The 24,798-nt window shown below is 38.6% G+C and overlaps 1 protein-coding gene across 1 annotated transcript in view; it reads right to left on the bottom strand.

Moving 5' to 3' along the window:
• Window positions 1-24,798, bottom strand: part of LOC124555896 (unconventional myosin-Vb-like) — a 118,323-nt gene that overhangs the window by 14,031 nt on the left and 79,494 nt on the right. The window contains exons 6-9 of the mRNA XM_047129955.1: window positions 23,568-23,825; window positions 23,266-23,400; window positions 5,592-5,714; window positions 2,763-2,879 (exon numbers count right to left, since the gene is read on the bottom strand). Coding sequence (XP_046985911.1) covers window positions 2,763-2,879; window positions 5,592-5,714; window positions 23,266-23,400; window positions 23,568-23,825 — 633 coding nt within the window. The remainder of the gene's footprint in view (window positions 1-2,762; window positions 2,880-5,591; window positions 5,715-23,265; window positions 23,401-23,567; window positions 23,826-24,798) is intronic.

Here is a 24,798-nt window from a genome sequence, read left to right on the forward strand (position 1 = left end):
TGTATTGAATATTTGCTTCATTCTTCTGTCCCAGCTCATATGTATGTACATATTCACCTTGCATATACTGTTGGCATAATCCGCTATGGCTTGTCAATGCCTCCTTGTAACAGTACTCAATCATTCCTGAAAGAACATTGCACAGCTCTGCTTCTTGTACCTCTTGAGAAGCCCCTAGTTTATCTGCTCAAACATTTATGATTTCTTAGTGCCTTTGTATATCCCACAGTAGTTTTCAGTTCTTCCACTAGATGTAATTTTGACACCAACAACAACTGAACATTGGACTAATCACCAATACCTGCTGACATCATTGGGTTCTCAACAAATACCACCACGTCCTCAGATGACCTTCCAGGAAAAGGAGGAGGGGGGGGGGGGGCGTGCAGCAGCTGATCCATTACTTGGTCTGGTGCCTGGAGCAATGCCATTTCCTCATCCTTAACTGCAGTTTGCCCCCATTACTGTTTTATCTGCTGACAACTGTACTATCTTTTCTTTCAAAAAAAATGAACTGCCTTAAGCTCCAAACTGCACCATGTGTGACTGCCATTGCAACACCTTTACTCATCATCCACACACAATACACAAAGTATAAATATGCAACAGTTCACAACCTGAAAAAATAAATAAATTACAAACTACACCTTATCATTAACACTACACTCCACATACAGCCTTGCAACATGGCCATATTGTAGGACGTAAAGCAAGTTACATATACTCACTCAGCCCACACTGCAGAATTCCCGAGCAGATTACTTTGTGAATATCTAACATGCTCCATATACTGAGCCTTACCATTGTCCTGAAACTCAGACACATTATCCAGTTGCTCTGACCTAAAACAAATAACTTCAAGTTATGGTGATAGTTACTGCTAGATCCCATGTCTGTCACACACAACAAAGATAACCAATAGTTCTCTCACTCCCCCTACTGTGCTGACACTGTAGGCAGTGGTCCAGACATCGTGCTGCTTGGACAATGCACCATCTGGTGCCTACTGGAGACGCCACCAATTCTGGTGCCAATTATGGCCAAGCCTGAGATGGAGGGGCTACTACAATGTAAGGATGGCAGACAGCAAATGGTTGAGGCAAGGTAGCAGGCTGGTGAAGGTTCAGAAAGAGGTGGCTGCCAAAATTAATATTTTATTTCGCACTATCACGTTAGCACTGCATCAGTGCAAGGAGGCGACCATGCCCTCACTTCATGGGAAGAGGGCATCTGGTCAGCAGGATGACAGCAAGCAATTGGCCAGCTGGCTGCAACCCACTCACACACAGCTATGCTGACACCTGCAGTTGGTGCTTGGCATATGACTGTCACAAGAGCCACAAACAACAGGTGTCAGTGGTGAATGAAGGCGAACAGGAATCTTGCAGAGGTAGCCAATGAGTGACCACGCCCAAGTGGCTGCTGCTTGCAGGGACCAATTGCTCCCGGGACAAGAGTCCAGCTGCTGCACACTGTACAACAATCTGTGCAACTACAGTGACATTATTTTTCTGCCGTGGAATATGCCTCTCTAGTGTGAAAGAGCAATGGGTACAGGGCACAATGAAACCTTTAGGCTGACTCAATGCAATAAATTTTATTACCCAGCTGGAATAGTGCCATCCTTTCTACACAAAAAGGGGTAAAGGGGTGGGGTAGATGGGGGTAGGGCGAGAGGAAGGGGCAGGGGGAGGGGGAGGGGGAGGGCGAGAGAAAGGGGGAGGGGGAGGGCGAGGGAAAGGGGGAGGGAGAGGGGGAGGGGGAGAGTTGGGCAGATCATGTAACCATTGTGGGGGCATACCCCTCGTACTCAATAGCTGAAGTACAGGACTAGTTTCCTATGATCTTCCAAGATTCCTGCTGCAACACCTGTGAAGGCAAGTTTTTAACTACAGAAGGAGAAACCACTCTGGACCACAGGAGGGCTGCCACTGAAGAGGAGACAGACTTCAAGAATACAGTCTCCAGTGTTACCCAGCAGCAGTTTTTGGTTATACGGATATGCATTTTCAGACTGCTTTTATTTTGCTGATTGCTTTGTTTCATGGTAAATATTTTTTCTTCCTGAAGGCTTATTCTTCCCCTCCCTGCTCCTGTAGAATTCTTACCCATACATATCTATAGGTACTAAGGTGCTGCAAAACTTTTTTTTGTCTTTTGGTAACGATAAACTAGCACTGCAATTTAACAGCTATGGTACTGCAGAGACTGTTAGACACCATATCATTCTTTCTAAATCTTGAATATTTATTAGGTACTTACCATCTGCAAAGGTTAAACAGTTAGATGGGATTGAATATGGATATATGGCATTCACAACTAAGTATATAATAAACAAAAAATAGTCTAAACCCATGTACCTAACAAAATTTCAGCTGTCATCCTTAGGGAATTGATTGGATGTCGTATCATTCAACCATCTTGCTGATCAGTGATATCACACACAAAATACTAGATAGTGAGTAATAATATAGGTCAGGGAGAAACTGTGGGAGATGTCACTGTCAAAGCTATCGAGGTGGTCAGTCAGAAAATGGAACACTACTCTCAAAGAGCTCTCCAGGACTAATTAATTTTTCATTGGACTACAAAAACATCATACTGCTGAGAGGAATTAAAATGAAGAAGGCTAATTGTGGTACCTTTGTCAGTGTAGAAAATGCAACACATTACATGGTTTATAGACGTCTAACAATTTCTCTAAAAGGTTCAGTAGTTATGAAACATTGCAAGAGCAGCAATTTGCTCTCATTTCTCCATACCTGTTTCTGAGGTTCACTTCTTTCCAGGAGCTTGGCCTGTATTCTACAAATAAAGCTGACAGGAACACATTCTTCAGATTCATCAATGGTTGTATACAGATTGAGTATTTTGATTATCTGAAAAACATGTGTAGCAGTTAGATCCATACAAAATAAAATGCAGTAATAACTACAGCAGAAATATTCATTAAATTAATAGCTGTACTACTACTACTGCTGCAACATTACATTTGTAAGGATGTCAACTTTCTCCTAACTTCAGTATCTGATAAAATGGAGACAGACAAAACTGTTCCTCAAAGAAGAATTTCAGAAGGAAGAATTAATTGTACATACAAATAGTACATAATTCAGAGACAACAGCTGATACTCATTAAGACTTCAAGCACATAAAATTCTGATGATATTCTGTCTGCAAGTATCATGTCACCATATCTGATATAATGAATGCCAACACATTTGTGTTCTCACACTGACAATGGCAGATATCGTTAGCCATGAAAGCCCCATGCCTTTGTTGCAGGAGGAGACAATTCCATTTACTTATATAGATGGATGCCTGCAGTGTTGTGTATGTCACGAAGTATTTAATTTTGCCAATATGTATACCATACAACATGACTGTACGAAGACATCCTGAAAAGCAATGCCTCTGAATTTTCTACACGAAAACTCTAAGATTCCTAAATAAAACAAATATTCTTAGCAGTCTGTATCTCTATTCTCAGTATAGTAATCCTGGTAACACATTTCTCCCTGAGACGACAATTTCTTGGTACAGTCATTGCAGAATATTTGACCTGCTTGATGGACCCAGAACCTCACCTCGGCTTGCACCTCTTTTTCATTGTCAAAGTAACATATTTGAAGGTGTTCTTTAAGTTTTGGAAAAATGAAAATTTGATTGTGCCAAGTTGGAATTAAATGGAGGATGATCGATGACAGTGAAACAAAGGTGGATGATTGTTGCAGATGTCACAATGCTAATTTGTGATCTACCTTTGTCATACTAAAGGAGCAGCATGTGTGGACAAACTCTTCTAACCCAGAATCTGATTTTAGCATGCTGTTTCTAATCCACTGACATAGTTACATTACTCACCACCATGTTACATGCTACAATTCAGAGACCTCTCATGGCAGAGGGCTGTAAATATATATAAATGAAGAATAAAGATGTAGAATGTTAATAACATGTGCTTTATTTAAAATGCATTAAGAATTTATGTATAAAAAAACTTGGAGGCATAAATTTTCAGTACACCCTTGTACATGCTCCCACGCAGGGCATTAGGAGCAGATAGTGGGCAAAATACTCAGAGATCTAACAGACTTAAAAGCAAAATATCAAGAGGGTTACATCTGAAAAAAAAAAGTTTATTGTAGCAATAAGTCTGGTAGCAGATGCATAATATTTGTCTCGAAAGGAGTTACAGAGATTTTAAGGAGTTTTCCTTCCCAACAAATTGCAACTCGCTGGAACTTGGACATGGCAACCATGGCAGGAGAATGATATGGATGCAAAGTATGAGGACATACCTAACCACACCACAGTTAGCTTGATTGGTAATTTCTTGTTAATTACTTTCACATTTGTGAGCAAGCTTTTCCATTTGCGAAAGTGATAGGGAAAGAAGTGTAATATCTGAAAGATTTAAAATGTTTATCAGAGCTAGCATTCCTGGCAGACATGAAAATATATCTGAACAATTTAAAATGTTACTGCAATGGATGGAGAATTAAATGGTTGATGTGCAAAATAAAATCTGAGTGTTCTTGGAAAAGCTATGTTTGAGACACAAATGAGAAACTGCAATTTAACATTTTTGGGTGACCTGGCTTCTTTAAGATTACTAGTTTTACTGATTACCAAGTCAAGATAAACCAGTTAAGCATGTCTTTAAAAAGGGACTGCAGGAGCTCAATATTTTGGAAATGGAAATTAAATTATTCAACAATCCTTTCCTGGTTTCATTCCATGATCTGTCACCACTACCAAAGTTAAAATATGTGAATCTTGTATTTCTAACTTCAATGGAAGAAAGATACCACAGCACACTGACTTTGTCCTAGTGGGATTTTTCATTACAGCAAAAATGTTTCACAACCTATACAAAAATATGGTCATGATCATGTGCATGTTTGGGTATATATATACTAATGTTATAACTTTTTTTGTTCATAGCAAGAGTAAAAAGCAAAGAAGGGAGTTTTCTTTACGAGGTTACAATGAATCTTCCACAGTAACACTGCAAACACTTTGATTCTCAATATTTCCTCTTAATATGGAAAAACGTCAAACTTCAGAAGCCTAATGAACATATTACATACTATTAATAGAGTTCCTTATTATTTACTTCCTTTGTTTCCTGCATTTTTTAGTTAATGTAACACTCCAAATTTGTTGTTGGCAATAACATAATGTGCACCAGTTATAGTTGTCAGATTACAAGGTGCTGCTGCGCAGGCTAATTCAATTCCTCACTGACACCAACACTGGTTGGAGCAATCCACAAATTATTACAAGCACATAAGTTGGAACAACATGTTCTAGCTGCAGAGAATTACATCATCAGTTGCTGTATAATATACATATGAAGCACCAAGAAATGCTAATTACTTTAATGAAAAAACAACTGTAGCTCACAAGTCTTTATAAATATGTTTCTTCCTAACCCATATGGTATATAAACCAGTCTTTAACATGAGTGGATGCATTACTATGTAAGAACCATCACAGTGAGCAATCTAATCATGTGCAAAATTTATTAAATCAGTTATAACTGACACGAATTTGAAACAATGATACAGTTAATTTTGAATACATACCTGCAACATTGAAAGTTTATCACACATATTGCATACATGCTGAACATCTTCATCCAGCTTACGAGCCTGTAGCAAGTGGGCAGCCTGAATTATGGGCTGTAATGTGGTTGGCACATCAGTATACTGGAACAAATGTGATAATTAACCATTTGAAACACTGAATTTTGCTGCATTTAAAATAATTAAGAGAACACCAAGTACTATGTTTTGGTCTGTATTGAACAGCAGAATTGAATAGACATCCACAAAAGAAATCTCAATTCTTCAGTTTACCAAATGTGGGCACTGATATAATCAAGTTATGTGTCATAAGTGGACTTCTGCTGGTGATCATCTGAAGTACCATTTTATGTAAAAACTAGTGGAATACTGGTAAAAAAGATCTATGTAGATTCCCATTTCCTTTCAAATTTTAATGCTCTGTTGATAGTACAGCCAGGAAAGGGAGGAACACTTGTGATAATGTGAAAGGGTCAAAAAAGAAATCAGTGGTGAGGAGTAGAAAATTTAGGACTGGTCCTGTATGAAATTCCATGAACAAACACAGATGAATGATTTTAGTGTCACATGGACATCTTTGATTATTATTCACAAAAAAGGGGAGCACTCTACAACACAAATGCAGAGTGGGGTTCCTACAAATGATAGCTTTTATCCTATAAAACTCTATTCCCTGCAGGAGTATGCAGATCCACTTCACTGCATTATTAAATCACTTAACTCAGTCACAAATGGGAAACTGGGATGGCTGGTGCAGTTATTCCTACTCACTGAAATGAATGGCTACAGATGACAGTGATAGACCACCAATATGTTAGAAATATCAATAAACTGCCAAAACAATACTGATATTCATACATTGCTACTGTACCACTGATATTTTTCTCACTATACTGGCCTTTCATAATTATATTTGATACACATTTTTACTGGATACTGAATTAAATAATCACTGTTTTTCAGGTATCCCTGTTAGAGGGACTCTGTAAAATGAAGACTCATTAAGTACTGTCAATACCAGATTGATATGACACATAATAAAGAAGATTAGAGATTGTTACATTCATAAAATGACCAGTAAATATCAATGTGCAAAGCATGGTGTGCTCTGAAACATTTGTGCTTGCATCAGTGTTGTACTCTGTTGTTGGATCTTTCTTAATCTGTGTTACAGAGCAGACAAACTTTCAATCTCCATGTCCTTTGGTGGGGTGCAGACGTCCAACAATGTCACCTACTCATACTTTCACTGCCCTTCAACCACTTTCCATGGATACTGAGAACAGTAGCACACAAAGAGCTAACCAACTTAGGTTTCAAGTCATAATAACTGCCATTTGTAGTAGTAGTAGTAGTAGTAGTATTAGTAGTGGTAGTGGTAGTAGTAGTAGTAGTAGTAGTAGCAGCAGCAGCAGCAGCAGCAGCAGCAGATTTATTCATCCGTAGATCTCTTATTACAAGGATATTGGACATGTAAAAGTATTTACAAGTTTAGAACAATTTAAAATAAGCTAATTAGTAGACACACACATTTCTAGACTTCTAGTTAGAGACAACCATTAGATTTACTCCTGGTATAGAATACTTTTTTTAACAAATAATTTGTTAAATAATGTAATGCCACACTGTTCAGTCATATCTCACTATCAGTCACTGCACATGGGCCATTTTCTGTACCGCAACTTCCCATTTGCTATCCTGAAAAACTGAATCAGCATTCCTCCATAAAGAGTGAGATGTTGAGCTCAGAAAGAGGAAGAGACGTTACTATTGTGCCATGCATAGCTTGGGGGTAAGTATTTCTAGAAAGGAAAAGAGAAGGAAAAAAACTAAGTGAAGGAGTTATGTGGAATGTGGAATGTTGTATGTTTTATCATCATCATCAGCATCATCATCATCATCATCATTTATTTATTTATTTATTTGTATAACTTTTTTTTATCAAACCCCTACTCTGTTTTAGCTAAGTAATCCTTCAATGTATAAAATATATTGTATAACAGGCACTTTTAGCTGTCTTTTTAAAGAAGTGTATATCTGCAATTTCTTTAATCTCTTTTGGTAATTTATTGTACAGTTTTATTCCTTGGTAGAAAGTGCTGTTTTGAGTTTTATGTTTTTTTTTTTTCTTGGTAAATGTAAGTTGAGTCTATCTATCTCTTGTTGCATGGCCATGGACAGAGCTGTTTGTGCAGTAATTACCAATGTTATTTTTGATGTGTACAATTGACTGGTAAATGAATTCACAAGGAGCAGTTAAAATCCCCAGTATTCTGAACAGAACATTACAAGTTTGAAAATTATGTTCATATTTTGTGCATTTGTTCCCCAAAAAAGAATGCCATAGCTAATCATTGAGTGTACATATGAATAATATGTAACTAAATGACACTGCATGTTACACACTGATGATAGGATTCTAAGGGCTGATGACATTCTGTTTGCAAGTACCTTTGTGTGTTCGCACCACTTCAACTGAGAATCAATAGTCATTCCTAAAAATTTTGCATTTATTACACAGTCTATAGAGGTAAAATCTACATTTAATTTAACATGGTCATTTTTCCTCTTCAAACTGAAATTCATGGCATTAGTTTTCTTCATGTTAAATGTCACTTTATTGCTTATTGACCAATCATAAACTTCCTTGAGAGTTTCATTTGCTTTCTTGGCAAGGAGTTCTCTTGTTTTCTCCATGACTATAATATTGCTGTCATCAGCAAAGACAATTTTTTCACCACGAGTAACACAAGTGGGAAAGTCATTGATGTGCTACCATGTGGAACCACTATATTAATGTATTTTGGTTCTGATAAGAGTTTTACTAAATGTTTAGTTCTATTTGAAGTATGTGTTCTCTATTCTTTGTGCCCTATCTGCTTCATATGATGGAAACCAGTCATTAGCTACTCCTCTTATTCCTAATGCTTCTAATTTATTTAATAGAAGCTTGTGGTTGACTGTATCAAACGCCTTAGAAAGATCCAAAAATATGCCTGTGACATACTCATCTTTATCAAGAGCATCAAGTACAACTTTTGTGAATTCTACTATTGCTGACTTCGTATTTTTGCCACTTTGTAAACCAAACTGTGATTTGCTTAAAAGATTGTATTTATTCAGGTAATTCATTAATCTGTCTTTCATAATTGCTTCTATTATTTTTGAGAATGCTGACAGCAGGGAAATGGGCTGGTAATTTTCTGTGTCTTCTGCATTATATTTCTTAAGCAAAGGTACAACTCTTGCCTGCTTTAACTGCTCTGGAAATATCCCTGATGCGAAGGATTCATTTATTATATTTGTTAAGGGGCCTTGTATAATCCCTATGCATTGTTTCAGTACAAACACTGGTACTTTATTTAAGCCTGCTGACAATTTATTTTTTAGTTACTGAACAGTTTTATTAACTTCATTCTCTGTGGTTGGAAGTAACATCATTGTATTTAGTGCAACATTATTTGCAGGTGTTATATTTGTTTTGGGGAATTTTTGCTGTAACTTGTTGGCAACACTTGAAAAATGCTCATTTATATAGTTTGCTAAGTGTTGTGGATCATTTATTACCTTATCCCACTCCCTTCGCAGTATGTTATTCTGCATTTGTTTGCCTCTCTCCATTTCCTTTTTTAATAACATCCAAGACTGTTTTGCTTTTATTCTCTGCATTATATATTATTTTATCATTAAATGACTTTTCTGCAGAAATCAGCACATTCTTGTAGGACCTTTTTGTATCTGTGATAGAAATTTAAGAATTCTGGATCATTGCAAATCTTTTTGTTGGAACTGAGTTGTTTAAGTGTTTGGGAGGACTTCTTAATACCTGCTGTTATCCATCTGTTTTTGTGAGATGTTCATACAGACATGCATACTTTTGGAAATGCCTTTTCAAAGTTAAGTTCAAACAATGTGGAGAATTTAGAGAATTTCATATTCACATTGGTTTCCTTCTGATAGATGTCATTTGTAGACTTGGAGTTTAGGGAATGATTCGATGCCTGATTTTACTACTGTTATTTGACAGAGATTGTCTGATAGTTTGAGATCTTTTACAGCTAAATCACATTTTTCCCTGTCCATATTTGTGGCCACAGGGTCAATTACTGATGCAGTCATTGTAGTAACCCTTGTTGCACTATTGACCAATAGGGACATGCCAAAACTCTGAAGGATGTTTATGAAGGTGCTGCTGGATTCATCTATGATATTACTGTTGATGTTAATATCCCCACACAGAATTATGTTGACCTTTGCACTTCAGACTACTTCTAGAACTTCTGTTAATTTATTGAAAAAAATGTCCACACTACTACTGGGAGATCTATACTCACACAAAAGGATTAATTTCTTGGTTATATCAAGCCCTGTTAATTCAGTAGCTGATATTTAAAAGTGTTTGTCTTCACTTACTGTACTGAGGTCATGTCTTCATTTGAACTGTATTCCTTTTCTAATATAAATACATGATCCTCCACCCCTTGAAATAGTTGCCATTCCATACAATGTTAATACTACATATTCGATTTCTGTGTCTCTACACCAGTGCTCAGTAATACAAACTAATGTGCAGTTCAAAGATTGGAAATCAACTTCTAATAGTTGTATTTTAATTTTTATTGATTGCATGTTTTGATGGAGGATTGTTAAGTCTGTGAAATGCCCCATGTTACTCTTTCCAATGGTTTATTTTTCTTTGCGACATCTGGTACGTGTGAAATTTGAAGTGTTAAAATATGTCTTGTGAGTGATTGTTTCAGTATTTTTTAAACTGCTCGAGATAATCTCTATGAGGGGAACCTGGTGTCTGGATTTATCCTAAAAAAGACCTACTTTTCCTACCTATGACAACAGTTATTTGACCATGTGTGGCCCAAGATCCACTCCCTATACTTTCATGAATCAGCTGTATCAATCTTCCCTTCTCAGTCCTGTTTAGGTGCAGGCCATGCCTAGTGAAACCCTATCTGTTGATAATCCCAATGGGCAGCAGAGAAACATGAGCAATGTTGGTTGTCCTCAGAGCCATCCTTAACCCCACATTGATTCACCTCACAGCTCCATCAAGGTGTGGTTGATCATGAAGCAGGAACAGCTCAACAAAGTGCACGTTGGTGCCATGAGTCAGGGAAGCTATCTTGTCTGTGTCACCACCTATGTCATATGCCCCATCCCTGTCCAAACTGTTTCCCATCCCACCCACTATCACTACATGGTCCTCTTCTGTGAAGTCCTTACATAAAGACCCTAGGTCCTCTATCAAATGACTTAGCCCTGCATTTGGCTTGAATATACTGGTGGCCTGGTACGCTGCCCCTAAACTTTCCTTTAACTGAGGACCTACACCTCAACCATGGCTACTACCTAGCAGCAGCACTTTCTTCTTCCTAACACTTTGTACATTCCTAGGCTTCTTGGCCATGGTTGAAGTGTGCTGCATATTTCCTGCTCCTCATTCTACCTGAGGCACTTCTCCATGTAACTCTGGTAGTGGTAGATGCCTGTTTTTGCTGTTGACGATAAAACTGTCAGATCATGTTCTCTTTCTTCCTATCCTCCTACCAGCTGCCACTTCCCAGCCACCCTCCTCCCCCTATCTCCCTTGATCCTTATGAATTCCGTCCTTGCTCCCTCCGACTGTGTCTGAAGGGCACAGATTTTCCTTTCCTGTTCTCCAATCAAAATGTTCCTACTGCATACTCTGGAGTTCCAGGAGAGAGCCTCTTCTGTTCTCCCAAAATTCTCCCCATTTCTATGTTTGCTGTTTACTTGTACATGAATAAACAAACATTGTTCTTTTGGCCGCACTATTGTTTATGTCTAATATTATGACACAATTGGTGTTGAGTGTGGTGTTCACTTCATCATGCTCAGTGTATTTGATTTTTCTGTCAGTTCTCATGTCCATGCAAGCAGTGCTGAAATCTCTCCTTTAGGAAAAGGAGGCCCTTTCAGTTGCTACCACAAATTTGTCAGCCACACTGACTGTGTAGGTAGGCTTCTATGTTGTCAGCATAACCACTACCCTTTCCAATTATTGTGTTGGGTCTGAAGACAATTGGCTTATGAGAAGTGGCTTAGGTAACACCACTTTGTTTTTGGTGTCACCAGTACAATCATGCTTAAGGCTTTGTTCACTTCTTGGATTTCCCCTCAAATTTACCAGTTGTTGTTCCATCTTGTCCCACTCCAGGAACCATCATCACTTCCATTTGATGAAATGTGTAAGTGTGTAATTTCTCCAGTTATCACCAAAAGTGCATGCATGTAATTGCAGCACATGCTGAGTTCTATTGTTGACATAAATAGCCCCATCAGTCCTACGGCCTCAGTTGCAAATATCAGTTTGTTACTGATGCTTGTCAGGATTCACATGCTGATTCTATGGTCTGTGTTGCCACCATTCGATTGGCTCCAGAAAGGGGGGGCATCAACACAGACTACAGTCTGGTAATCTATTTTTGGCTGAAGTATTGAATATTAGTCAATCTTTTGAGGCATCTCATGCTGTTGGTGATTAGACTGAGGCTTGGTATGATGTCACCACAGCAACTTCTGTTCCTGGTTGTTTGACATCAGTTAGTTCTTGGGGGAAGAAGGAGGGGAGGGTGGAGTATATCAATCAGATTCCTTTCAGAGTATGCAGGCACAATAGCGCTTTTCTTAGCAATTGTATACAACCACTCACTTGACGAAAAGTCTGTTCCTAAGGACTGGAAATAAGCACAGGTCACACCAATATTCAAGAAAGGAAATATGAGTAACCCACTGAACTACAGACCCATACTACTGACCTCAATTTGCAGTAGGATTTTGGACCATATACTGTACTCTAACATTATGAATCACCTTTAAGAAAATGACTTATTGATACATAACCAACACAGATTCAGAAATTATCTTTTTTGTGCAATGCAGCTAGCTCTTTATTCCCATGAAGTAATGAGGGCTGTTGACAAGGGATCTCAGATCGATTCCATATTCCTAGATTTCCACAAGGCTTTTGATACTGTTCCTCACAAGTGACTATTAATCAAATTGCGTGCATATGGAGTATTGTCTCAGTGGTGTGACTGGATTTGTGATTTCCTCTCAAAGAGGTCACAGTTCGTAGTAATAGACAGTAAATCATCAAGTAGAACAGAAGTTATATCTGGTGTTCCACAAGGTAGTGTCATAGGCCCTCTGCTGTTCGTGATGTACATAAATTATCTAGGTGATAATCTGAGCAGCCCCCTTAGATTGTTTGCAGATGATGCTGTAATTTACTGTCTATTAAAATCATCAGACGATCAATTCCAATTACAAAATGATCTAGAGAGAATTTCTGTATGGTGGAAAAAGTGGCAGTTGGCACTAAACAAAGAAAAGTGTGAGGTCATCCACATGGGTACTAAAAGAAATCCGATAAACTTTGGGTATATGATAAATCACACAAATCTAAAGGCTGTCAATTCAACTAAATACCTAGGAATTACAAGTATGAGCAGCTTAAATTGGAAAGACCACATAGATAATATTTTGGGGAAGGCGAAACAAAGACTGCGCTTTGTTGGCAGAATACTTAGAAGATGCGACAAACCAACTAAAGAGACAGCCTACATTACACTTGTTCATCCTCTGCTGGAATATTGCTGTACAGTGTGGGATCTTTACCACGTGGCATTGACGGAGGACATCGAAAAAGTGCAGAAAAGGGCAGCTTGTTTCGTGTTATTGCGTAATAGGGGTGAGAGTGTCACCTGACATGATACGTGAGTTGGAGTGGCAGTCACTGAAACAAAGGCAGTTTTCTTTATGGCAAGATCTATTTATGAAAGTTCAATCACCAACTTTCTCTTCTGAATGCGAAAATATTTTGTTGACAACCACCTATGTAGAGAGGAATGATCATCATAATAAAATAAGAGAAATCAGAGCTCGAACAGAAAGATTTAGGTGTTCCTGTTTCCCACGTGCCATTTGAGAGTGGAATGGTAGAAAAGTAGTATGAAAATGATTTTATGAACCCTCTGCCAGGCACTTAAGTGTGAATTGCATAGTAACCATGTAGATGTAGATGGCAAGTTACCCAGTGCCTAGGGCACATAGCCTTGACATGCTACACGAAACAGTGTGGGAAATATGGGCGAGGTGGTTGGTTGTCATTTGTCACTGTCGATGAGGGTGCAGAAGCTGCATGCACTATATATAATATTTTGCATGCGTCATTCCAAGCCCTCTTCTGCAGGTGTTAATTGTGTATCTCCAATGCTTATGACTTTTAACAAATTGTTTATTGAAGTGTGAGTAATAGACAAAGAGTTCAGGCAACAAGTGGACACACATATGCAGCTCTGACATTGCTGAACTTGTGAACCTATGTTAATTTGGTATGTTTGGCATCGTGTCTGTGTACTTAACATCTGGCGAGTTACAACTGAACAACGTATTCCAGCTCTGGGGCAATTTACAGCTTGACTGTGTATAAATCTGTGGTTCATTCCTTAACTCTTCTGGTAGTGGATGATGCTGGTGCCAACAATTTATTTGGTCTGGATGCTTTCCATGTTTCTGGTTTTTTATTGCTGATGCAGCGCACCTCACTTCTGATGACGTCCCTTTAGCAGCAGTTAGATTCGCAGATTCTGAGTTCACATATTTTTTATGTTTTAGGTTGTGCCACTAATTTTACAGCCCACATTACCTTGAAACCTACTGTGCAGCCACATTTTTACATGCGTGCCCTATTCCTGCAGCTTCGAACAAACAAATGAAATTGGAATTGTATAGGCTGATGATTTTCGAGTCTTACAGCCTATTACAACAAATATGTGGCCTACCCAAACTGTCTGCTAAAAAATCAAATGGTGAGTAGCGCCTCTGCAGTGACTATAAAGTTTCCGATAACACTCACACTATTATTGACACTGACCCTTTGCCCCATCAGGATGAGTTGTTGGTCAGACTTATAGGAGGCTAGTTATTTGCCAAAACCAAATTATCTGAAACCTATTTACAGGTTGCATTGGATGAGGATCCAAAAAGGCTCCTTGTGACTGGGACGCCCTTTGGGATATAACAAAATCAGTGCTTCCCATTTGGTGTGGCTGGCACACCTGTGATTTTTTCAGCATTTTTGGAACAATTGATGATGTCTGTTCTGGCATGCATCAACTATCCAGATGATATTGTCACGGTGGGTGTATCCAAGGAAGAGCATTTATGCAACTTATGCTACTTGGTCATGGCCTTACATAGTGCAGCCATCAATTGTGTATTTGGGGTTTGAGTTCTCTCAGGATAACATAAAGCAGGGTTGATCAAGATTTCAGCTCCCAGGCCATGCCCAGACACAAGGGCCAAAGTGCTCACCCTCCCTTCATGTTTCCGCTATTGCCATGATACACTGTCTCAGTGCAAGGTGGGAGAAGAGGGGAAAATGGAACACACCTTATTTAAATGGCAGTACAAGCACACTGCATAATACGTGGTTTTATATTTCACATTTACCAACAACATAGCTAACAAAAAAACAAATTTTTGGTATTATTTAATTATTTTTGGCTCATTGAAGACATAATTTTTATCTGGTAGCAACTGTTGGTATATGGACAGATGCAGACAATTTCACAGTTTTGCACTCAAGTTGCCACATAATTGTGACTTATTTAGTTTCATAGTAAAAAAAAAATGTTTTTCACACAAATATGATGATTGAAACATTGTAGCACTTTTGTAATCTCATTATGATGACTTTGAAACTCTACCTGGTGAAATATAGACGTTCTGGACAGTTTTAATGCAGAAAGATTTTTAATGAAAACTAGAATTACAAGGCAGTTCAATAAATCGCATCTGTATAAGATTAGGGGCACTTTCAACTGAAACAAAGGGTCTAAGAAATAGATGTACAATTGACAGTGTCCTCAAAATCTTTATAAAACTATCCCTGTAGTTCTTGCAAGGCCACAATGGATTCCTCAAACCTTGTAATTTCTTCAATGCTAGTCAGCTTATGGAACTGGACTGTCTTTGCCAGAATGTATTCATTCTACAACGTGATTTTCTTTTCAAATGCATCCACATAAAATAAGAAAGAAGTGTGGATAGTGTATAGTCGAGTCTGCTTCAAATGCAAAGTCTGTACTCCATTGTGGATGTTCAAATTTTCATTCCTGCTCTCCTTTTTCCTTCATAATTTCAACAATAGTGACTTTCAAGTCAAGGAATTATTCCAGGCATGCGCCTTGACATAATGAATGTACTTTCAGTAATATATGAAATCTCTGCACCCTTTGTTCAGTTCTATCTATTGCAACTGACAATGGAACAATGTGTGTGACTTCAGAAATTTTACTGGTCATACCATCAATTTCTTCAGGCACTCCAGGCCTGCAAATGTATCATAACATGCAATCTAACTTACAGAACAATGAATCCCATATGTATCATCACAGTTTTTTGCTCTTTCATTGTCAACTAAACCTTCAAATTCTTGTTGCATAGTATTGTAATTTCATTTCATAGCAAATATACAGTACCTGTCACTTATGCGAACTGAGAATTCTCATCCCTCTCTTCTGTCATTCCTATTCACTTTACAGGATTGCAGTGATAGATTGCTAGACTGCCTCTTTTTGTAAAACAACCAGTGGACCTTTGAACATCCTTCCATACCATCAACAAACAGCAAAGGTTAAACAGCACTGACAGTGCAATTCTGCCAAACTCAGAAAGTTGTGCCAACTGAAAAATGCTGCACCACACTAGTAAATGAAATGTCACAACATTCCCTGTATGTCCAAGGAGGACTGAGCAAAGCCAAGTGACAGGCTGGGCCTTGTCCTGCCCGCAGTCCACACCCGTTGCATGCATGAAGTTTGGCACAATGTGGCTGGCCCTGTTGTAAAGCCTTCATGTCATCATGTTGCTGTCACAGCTCTTTGCCTCACCCTTCCAATGTCAAAGAACACCCAACTGCTTTTAGGGAAAATTGCTTACTACCATAAATTCATTCTGGCTGTGCCCACAGCGGACCATCCCCTCCACAAATTTCACCACAAGGACATTTCTTTTCACTGAACATCGGCCTGGCAGCATGCATTAATGCTTCTGAAATGTATGCTGCATTCTTCTCCTGTCATCCTGGCCACCAAATGGTCTTGGCTACAGGCTCCTTTAAGTATGGCCTGATGGTCGTGAGGATGGTTCTTAATGTCTGATAGTTGACATGTCAAAAATGCTCAATTCCACTCAGCAGCACTACTGCCTAGTTGAGGAGGAGGCATTGCTATCATCTATACCCTCAAAAAGTTTGATGTATTCTTGTATGGATCTAAGTTCCACCTCATTACTTACCATAAGCCCGTGGTTCTGTTGTTTAGTCCTTCTGCTTTGTACTTTGACAAAGCAGCAGATTGCCTCCAGTGTGGGGCCTTGTTTCTGTCTCACTACAACTATGAAATACATTTTTGGCCTACTGCACAGCATGTCAATGTCAATGCACTGTCCCTGATTCTGACAGGGCCATACCCTACTTTTGATCAGGAAGAGTGCCTTTGTTTTCATTTAGATGTTGAGGCAGAACGTATAGTGGAAGGGTTTCCTATTGCAGGCTTCTGGATTGCAGCTGCTGTTGCTGTCAACCTGACTTTGCACCAAGTTGTTCAACTTGGTTGGCCAGACAGGTCTTTGGGCAGGACTTCTGATTTTTTATGTAGCTATTCTGTCCTTTGTCACCACCTTCCAGTGTGTAATGGTGGTTTTCTCTTAGCAAATGATGGGCTGTCATCCAGGGTTGTGATTCCAATGGCTGTAGAGTATGGTGTGCTTCAGTTCCTACAGCTGGGAAAGTGGAGGGCTCTATTATACCAAGTCACTGACCCATCGACACATCTTCTGGCCTGGCATTGGCGAAGACATTGTGTGTCTTGTCACGGCCTGCTCTCAGTGTGCAACCCATCAGGTGGTAAAGCTCTCTTCCTGGCCTAGGTGGTTAGTGACTTCAGCATTGGTGCAGTTCTGCCACTCTGAGGACCCAGATGTCTAGATGCTACCAACACCATTCTCACCGGCCCTCACTTATGGCACTTTGCAAGAGGTGGCCACTGCACATGTCAGGGGCCGTGTCACTTCCACCTTTACTCATCAGTTCCAGGCCAGAATCTCCTCCCACATCCACCAGCATCTCCGATGCCCCCCACATAGGTCATGGTTGTGTCATCATTTGCCCCAATTCCATCATCAGATGAGTGCCCTTTTGGTAAGGGGGAGGGGTGCTATAATCCTGTACATATGGATATGATCCATGCTACCAGGTTACCAGTGCACTACACTCATACTCTACCAATGGCATCTGTGCGAGATGGCCACCAGAGGCTGCCCGTAATTTGGGCACATGGTATGGCACATGTTGCATCTGCTGGAGATCTTGTCCATATAAGGACAGCACAGCAGGTGCTCATCCTCAGATTATGTTCTACTGTTTATTGTACCATTTGTGAGTTTGCTGTTTACTTGTATGTGGATAAACTAACTTTGTTCTTTGTGGCAGCACAACAGACAGGTAACAGCCAATCATCACAACTGTAGATAAAATGACATGGCATCTACACAATATTATTGAAACACATATGAAGATATATAAAATGATGAGACAGAGTGTCATTGCATGGTAACTGTTATATTTGACAAAAAATAATGATGAAATTGATTTTAATGTTCTAATCTAACATCTGCATAAATGAACCTTAATTTGAAATGAGAATGAAAACTGTTTTGTCATTTAAAACTAAGGTGGTATTCTATATCATACGTTTATTGATTTAAACTATCCATTTCCCTTTTTTCTTAAAGTCATGTAAAATGTTGCAGCATGCATCTTAATGCATTATTTTCTTTTAAGAGATGTTGTGCAAGGTTGAACCCATCTTCCATAGTGTCCATCTTCTCTGATGTTCTGACAACCTGACTGCCACAGATCTGCTTGACTGACCACTTATACTTTTCCAATGTGTTTGCAGTTTATTTTGTACACACTGATCTGCTCTTAATATTTCATTGTGTCTTTAATTTAAAATAATGATTAAGTTATGGATATTGTTTGAAAATCAGATTTGGATAATGGAACCAGTGAGAGGTGACACACCAAGGAACTGAAAGCTGCTTACTTGTGACTGGATGGTACCATCCTGCACAGGTCACAGTAGAAGTAGCTGTTATTCTGTAAGTGATAAATAGACCTTTAATTGTGTTAATGGGAGATCCTTCTATGAAACATTTGCCAGATCACAATTAAAAAGTGCTGCTGCCAATAGTGATGCTATTTTGTGTGGTGAAATTAATACAATTATCAAGTTCAAGAGGAAACTTGTGTCCAGCGATGTTATCACTAACAAAGTCAAAAAATTAAAAATGCCTAAATAATTCTAAATTTCACAATCTGTATGAAGTTCCAACTGCAGCTTCTAACAACCAAGAGGAACAAAACATTATAAAATCATGTAAAAATTTCGGGTCAGAAACCAGCAGCTGGACACTTGTAAATATTACTCCAATGGCTCCTAGATGTTTTGGTTTACCTATGTTACATACGTATGACAGCCAGTAGTGTCCAGTTTCTCTGCTTCTTGTTGATTACTATGGAAGAAACTAGATTACATCACAATAAGAAAACAAAACTTAAAGTAATATTTGGCATCCGAAATTCCTCAGCTCTTGTAGCTAAAATTCAAACAATATTGGCTTTAACTACACTGTCTGACAAAAAGTCACTTAATAGCCATGGTCAGATATCAATTTACTTTCATATACATATGCACGATTGTTGAGTATGTAATGATTAGAGTTGCAGGTAGTCCATTACTGTTGTTTGAGTTAATCCACAATGGATAAAAGTCTTAGTTTGAGTTAATTGTTGTTACCAAGCCTGGTAGGATATATAAGGAGCATGGTCAGTGTAAGATGTTGAATGATCACTGTGAAGAACGTGGAGGTGCCACATACTCTTTTTAGACAGTGTTATCAGCACCTGACAGAGTTTGAAAGGGGCCTCATTGTGGGTCTTCAATTGGCTGCCACATCAGATTGTGCAATATCCAGATCTGATGGCATTTGTATGTGACAGTGACTGTTTGACTGTATGGGAGTGTGATGGCTCATATACTTATTGTTAATGTTTCAGTGAACCGCACCTAACCACCACATAGAGGGACTGTCATAGTTTACACTAACAACACTGTAACTCCTTCTGACTTACATCTGCCTTCTGAGAACAAATAATGAACTCTTGCTACATTCTGTGTCATTCCATACCTTTGGTCAGAAACCAGCAGCAGTTTCACCAGAGAATTACCATCCCATGAGGTGGTCATTAAAACCACAATACAGACTTTTTTTTTTTGGAGTCATGGTACGGCCAGGAAGAATAAATTGCTAATTAATGATGTCACATTGTCTTTGTTGATGAACTGAATTTGTACTACCCTGGATAACCATCATTGGTGAGTACAATGCCAGTCTGGGAGAGGTCCCATTCTTTCATAGTTTTGTAGAGGCACAAGGTGTTACTCCTGGCATTACGGGGTGTAAAGCCATTGGGTGTAACTCCAGGTAACAGGTTATACTGACGCAGAAAACTCTGAAAGACAATGGTACACCACAGGCATTCTGTGTGTTACCTCTCACGCAAGAAGATTATGGTACCATTTTTCAACAGGATAATGGTTATTCACACATGATGTGTATCTATGAACTGTCTGCATGATGTTGAAGTTTGCCGGTGGCCAACAAAATCCCCAGAACTGCCCCTGACGGAACATGTGTGGAAACAGCTTGGATCTCAACTAACATCCCATGCTGGCATGCAGTATATGAAGGACTAGTTACAAAAGTTGTGGGCCAACTTGTCTCAGGAGAGGTCACAAACTCCTTATGACACCTTTTTCAACCAAAGAAGTGCATACATCCATCTCAGAGGGGTGCAACATCATACTGATAAGTGGACTCCTACTATTAAGCTCTTTGTAAATTTGATTCAGTTTTGTAACCACTGCTGTAACATCACGTAACTTCTCAAACTGTGAAGTTTATTTTTTCCCCCTTCTTGCAGGTTCACTTTCTTTGTCAGGTAGGGTAGTTTCATTTAACATCACTAGCTTGTATACAAATACTCCCACTGATGAGTGCAAAAACAAATCGAGATACCTTTTACACATACCTAAGCTGAATTCCATAGTGCTACACATCAACAATTACCACTGAAACATATGCAAAACAGAATTATTTTCTGTTTGAGAACACTTACTACAGACCATCTAATGACATAGCTATGGATTTCTTTTATTAGTCCTAACTACATGGTGTTTTACAAACAAATTGAACAAGTGCTCTTCCTGTGAAAGCAACAATGAGCTGAAAAATTAAATACTGGATCAGGTATGTTGGCAATGTGAAGTGTTTATCGAATGGTATCACTAGATAAATGCATTCCTACAACATTTAAAGTCACAATACAAGGTGTACAACTTTGCTTACACTGTTTGCCAATAGGTGGCGACAATAGTAAGTAGCAGTCGAAACAAACAGATCGCAGACATCTGGCAGTTAGCTTGGACCTCAGTCAACATAACCTCAGTCAAACATTAGTCAATTTTTGTCTGCATCATGAAGTTGTACTTGATTGAAAATGTCATTTTATGAGCCTAATTCTCATGATTTGTGGGAGATGTTTCTGTTTTGTTTCAATATGAAGAAAACAGTGGTTGAGTCTCATTGAATGCTCTCAAGTATGAATGGTAAGGATGCTATTAGTGAAAGAATGTGTCTTGAGTGGTTTCAATGCATCAAGAACAGTGATTTTAATGTCGTTGACTGGCATGGTGGAAGAGAGAATGTTTTTGAAGATGCAGAATTGGAGACATTGCTGAGTAAAGACTAGTGTCAAACTCAAGAAGAATTGGCACAATTAGTGGGAGTGACACATCTAGCAATTTAAAAACTTCTCAAGGCTATGGGCATGATTCAGAAAGAAGGAAGTTGGGTCCCATGTGAGCTGAAACCAAGAGACGTTTAATGGCATTTGTGGGTTTGTGAACAGTTGCTTTAAAGGCAAAAACAGAAGGGATTTCTGCATCATTTTGTGACCAGGGACGAAAAATGGGTTCATTACGATAACCCTAAATGCAAAAAATCATGGGGATATCCTGGCCATGCTTCCACATTGATGGCCAAACTGAATATTCATGGCTCCAAGATAATGCTTTGCATTTGGTGGGACCAGCTTGGCATCGTGTACTATGAGGTGTTAAAACCACGTGAAACAATCACAGATGCTTGCTATCAAATGCAATTAGGTGCATTTGAGTGGAGCATTACAGTGAGATGCACAATATAGTGATCTTGCAGCACGACAATGCTCAACCCCACGTTGCAAGAGAGGTCAAAACATACGTGGAAACATTAAAATGGGAAGTCCTATCCCACCTGCTGTACTCTCCAGACATTGCTCCCTCAGACTATTACCTGTTTAGATCAATGGCACGTGGCCTGGCTGACCAACACTTACGATCTCATGAAGAAGCCACAAACTGGATCGATTCATGGATTGCTTCAAAAGTTGAACAATGTTTTTGATGCAGTATTCATACACTGCCTGAAAGATGGGAGAAAGTAGTGGCCAGCAATGGAAAATACTTTGAATGAAACACGTGTAACCATTTGTTTCATTAAAGCCTCAAATGTTGGGGAAAAATGGCGGAAGCAAAGTTGTACACCTTGTACAATAAAATCCAGTTCACTATGGAGATGGGAGGTTCTTCTGTAAATTATTTCAATACAGATCTACTGCTCCATACAATGAAACATCACTCATGAAGTTAGTTTAATGTAAGTGTATCTGTCATGTTTTTAGAGTAGAAGGTATCCTATGCACCTGTGCTGAGATACCTCACAATATTATCCCATATGACATCAAGGAATTAAATACAATTCAAAGTAAAGTAGTTAAAGCATACCACAGGTGCTGACTGTAGATATTGGTATTATTATTGTAAAGCATGTTATCTACATTCACCATTTGCAGATGAAATGTACATGCCTTCCACAAGAGTTGCCACACTTGTCTTCAGTCCTAGAAGTCTGACGTACCACACTACATGATTAGGACATTATTGATGGCTGTAATAACACCAATCCAAAAGGAATTATTCAATAGAAATTACTTATAGTACATTTTTATTGTAACACAGTTACACTCTTATATGTGACACATCAACAGATTTCCCTCTGATATGATATTTGTGGGGCTACATTATGCGGTTCCAGATGACAGTCTATTCCTTATGTTATCTGCAAGTTACTTTGGAGTCATCTGCTACACTTGATGACAAGTCATTGTTGAGTAACAGGAAAAGAGGCTGTCCCAAGGCAAAACACTGTATAATACCCCAAGTAAGTGACCTAATCAGACCAAATTTAATTTTTAGTTACATAATAGTCTAAAACAACATTATTTTTCCCACAACATAATGAGATTAAAGGGACTGCATTGATTTCCCTAAATCCTTATTGTTGTCGATTTGACAATACAAAAGTGATTCCATAAGCCAAAGCCTATGAATACTCCATGTTTCATTAATGTTGTTCTTTGCAGGGAGGAGGAAAAAAAATAGACTACTGGTAACACTACATGTACCTGTAGTCTCATGTCACGACACCACTGTTCAAGATGTGATAGATTATATCTTATCTGCATTCCTGTACTCCAATGACACAAATCCTTTCGGAGCAGTAGGTTATTCATTGAAATGGCACAGATGAAGTAGAATACCTGCAAAATTAAAACACACAACTTCACTTAAAATGGTAACATTGTCATGGGTATTTTCTTTTATTTCTGGTTTGCAATCTACTAGAGACTTCAGTATTTACAAAATACAGCAGTTTCCTTATAGTCTAGGATCATGTAACTTACTGTTAGAAAATTGGTCATCTCACCTGCCGAAATATCTGGACAGTAAGTTCTGGGTCAACACCATGGTTCCCCATAATTTTATAGATATAATTTAGTTCCTGCAAGAGTGCATCCAATGACTTCCGTACACCCAAAAATGGCTCAGAATCCCATGATGACAACACAGCTCTTCCTCTCTTTCCACTAACTCTCTGACTTGTCAAGCCACTTATTTCTTCATGTTCAAGAGTAGCTGGCACCACCAGTGGCTGTATCTTTTCTTGTATGTGCCCAGCAAGACTCTGAATAATGGCATGTGAATGATAGACATTATTTTGGGGACCGTTATTATATACCTTGTAGATGAATTCATAAAACTGCTACGTTCATAGATGAAATGAGACCAAAACAATCTGTGAAGGAAAACTCAAAATAGGACTAAAACATGTTCTTACTTCAATCTTTTAATGCAGATATTCAATCCTCTATATAGCCAACAGAAAAAATCCCTACTTTATGTCCTCCATGCAAAGATTTAAGAATTAATTAATTAACAAAGGAAGCATGTAATTGAGTCTGTAATGTTTCTCAGCACTTACATAAGAAAACCAAAGAGAATACAAAGACTATAAACCATGTCTTCAAAACTGAAGAAATTTACAAAATCCACAAAACTTTAAACAGACCTGATCAACATTGTTTCTTCACCTCTGTGCACCTCTGTTGCATCTCATACTATGGTGTGCATATCATCTCGGGGTATTACATGCTACACCATTTGGACAGTAATCCCAGAATCAGTCTGCACTTTCTTATCATGTAGCCGTGTAGTAGTTACACACTATAAGGGTACAATATTCAGTAGGTGTGATCTAATTTGAGCCAGAACTTGGGTATTATTTTGAATATTTCATAAATACAATAAGTAAACCAAGTGCCTATCACCTTCATGAAAATTTTCGAGTTTTGCCAAATGAACCTAGCTCCAACTACTCAAAAATTTGACACTGAACTGTGCAGTCTGTGCATGGTTCTTAGTAGAGTCACATTTCCATGATAACACTGTATAAAATTAGCTTGTTTCTTCATACTTTGAGTACAGTATCTACGTCTTATTCAGTATTTAATCTGCATCAATAAGTTGTGTTCCAATTCAAAAGCTATCCTATGCAATGACACACTAAGAAGCTGAGGTTAAGGAGGAGATTAAATTTCAGTGCAGACTAATTCTCATGAGTCTTGCAAGGAGCATATGAAGGTTACACTTGAAATGTA

Source organism: Schistocerca americana, chromosome X (assembly GCF_021461395.2).
Source record: "Schistocerca americana isolate TAMUIC-IGC-003095 chromosome X, iqSchAmer2.1, whole genome shotgun sequence".
Classification (NCBI taxonomy): domain Eukaryota; kingdom Metazoa; phylum Arthropoda; class Insecta; order Orthoptera; family Acrididae; genus Schistocerca; species Schistocerca americana.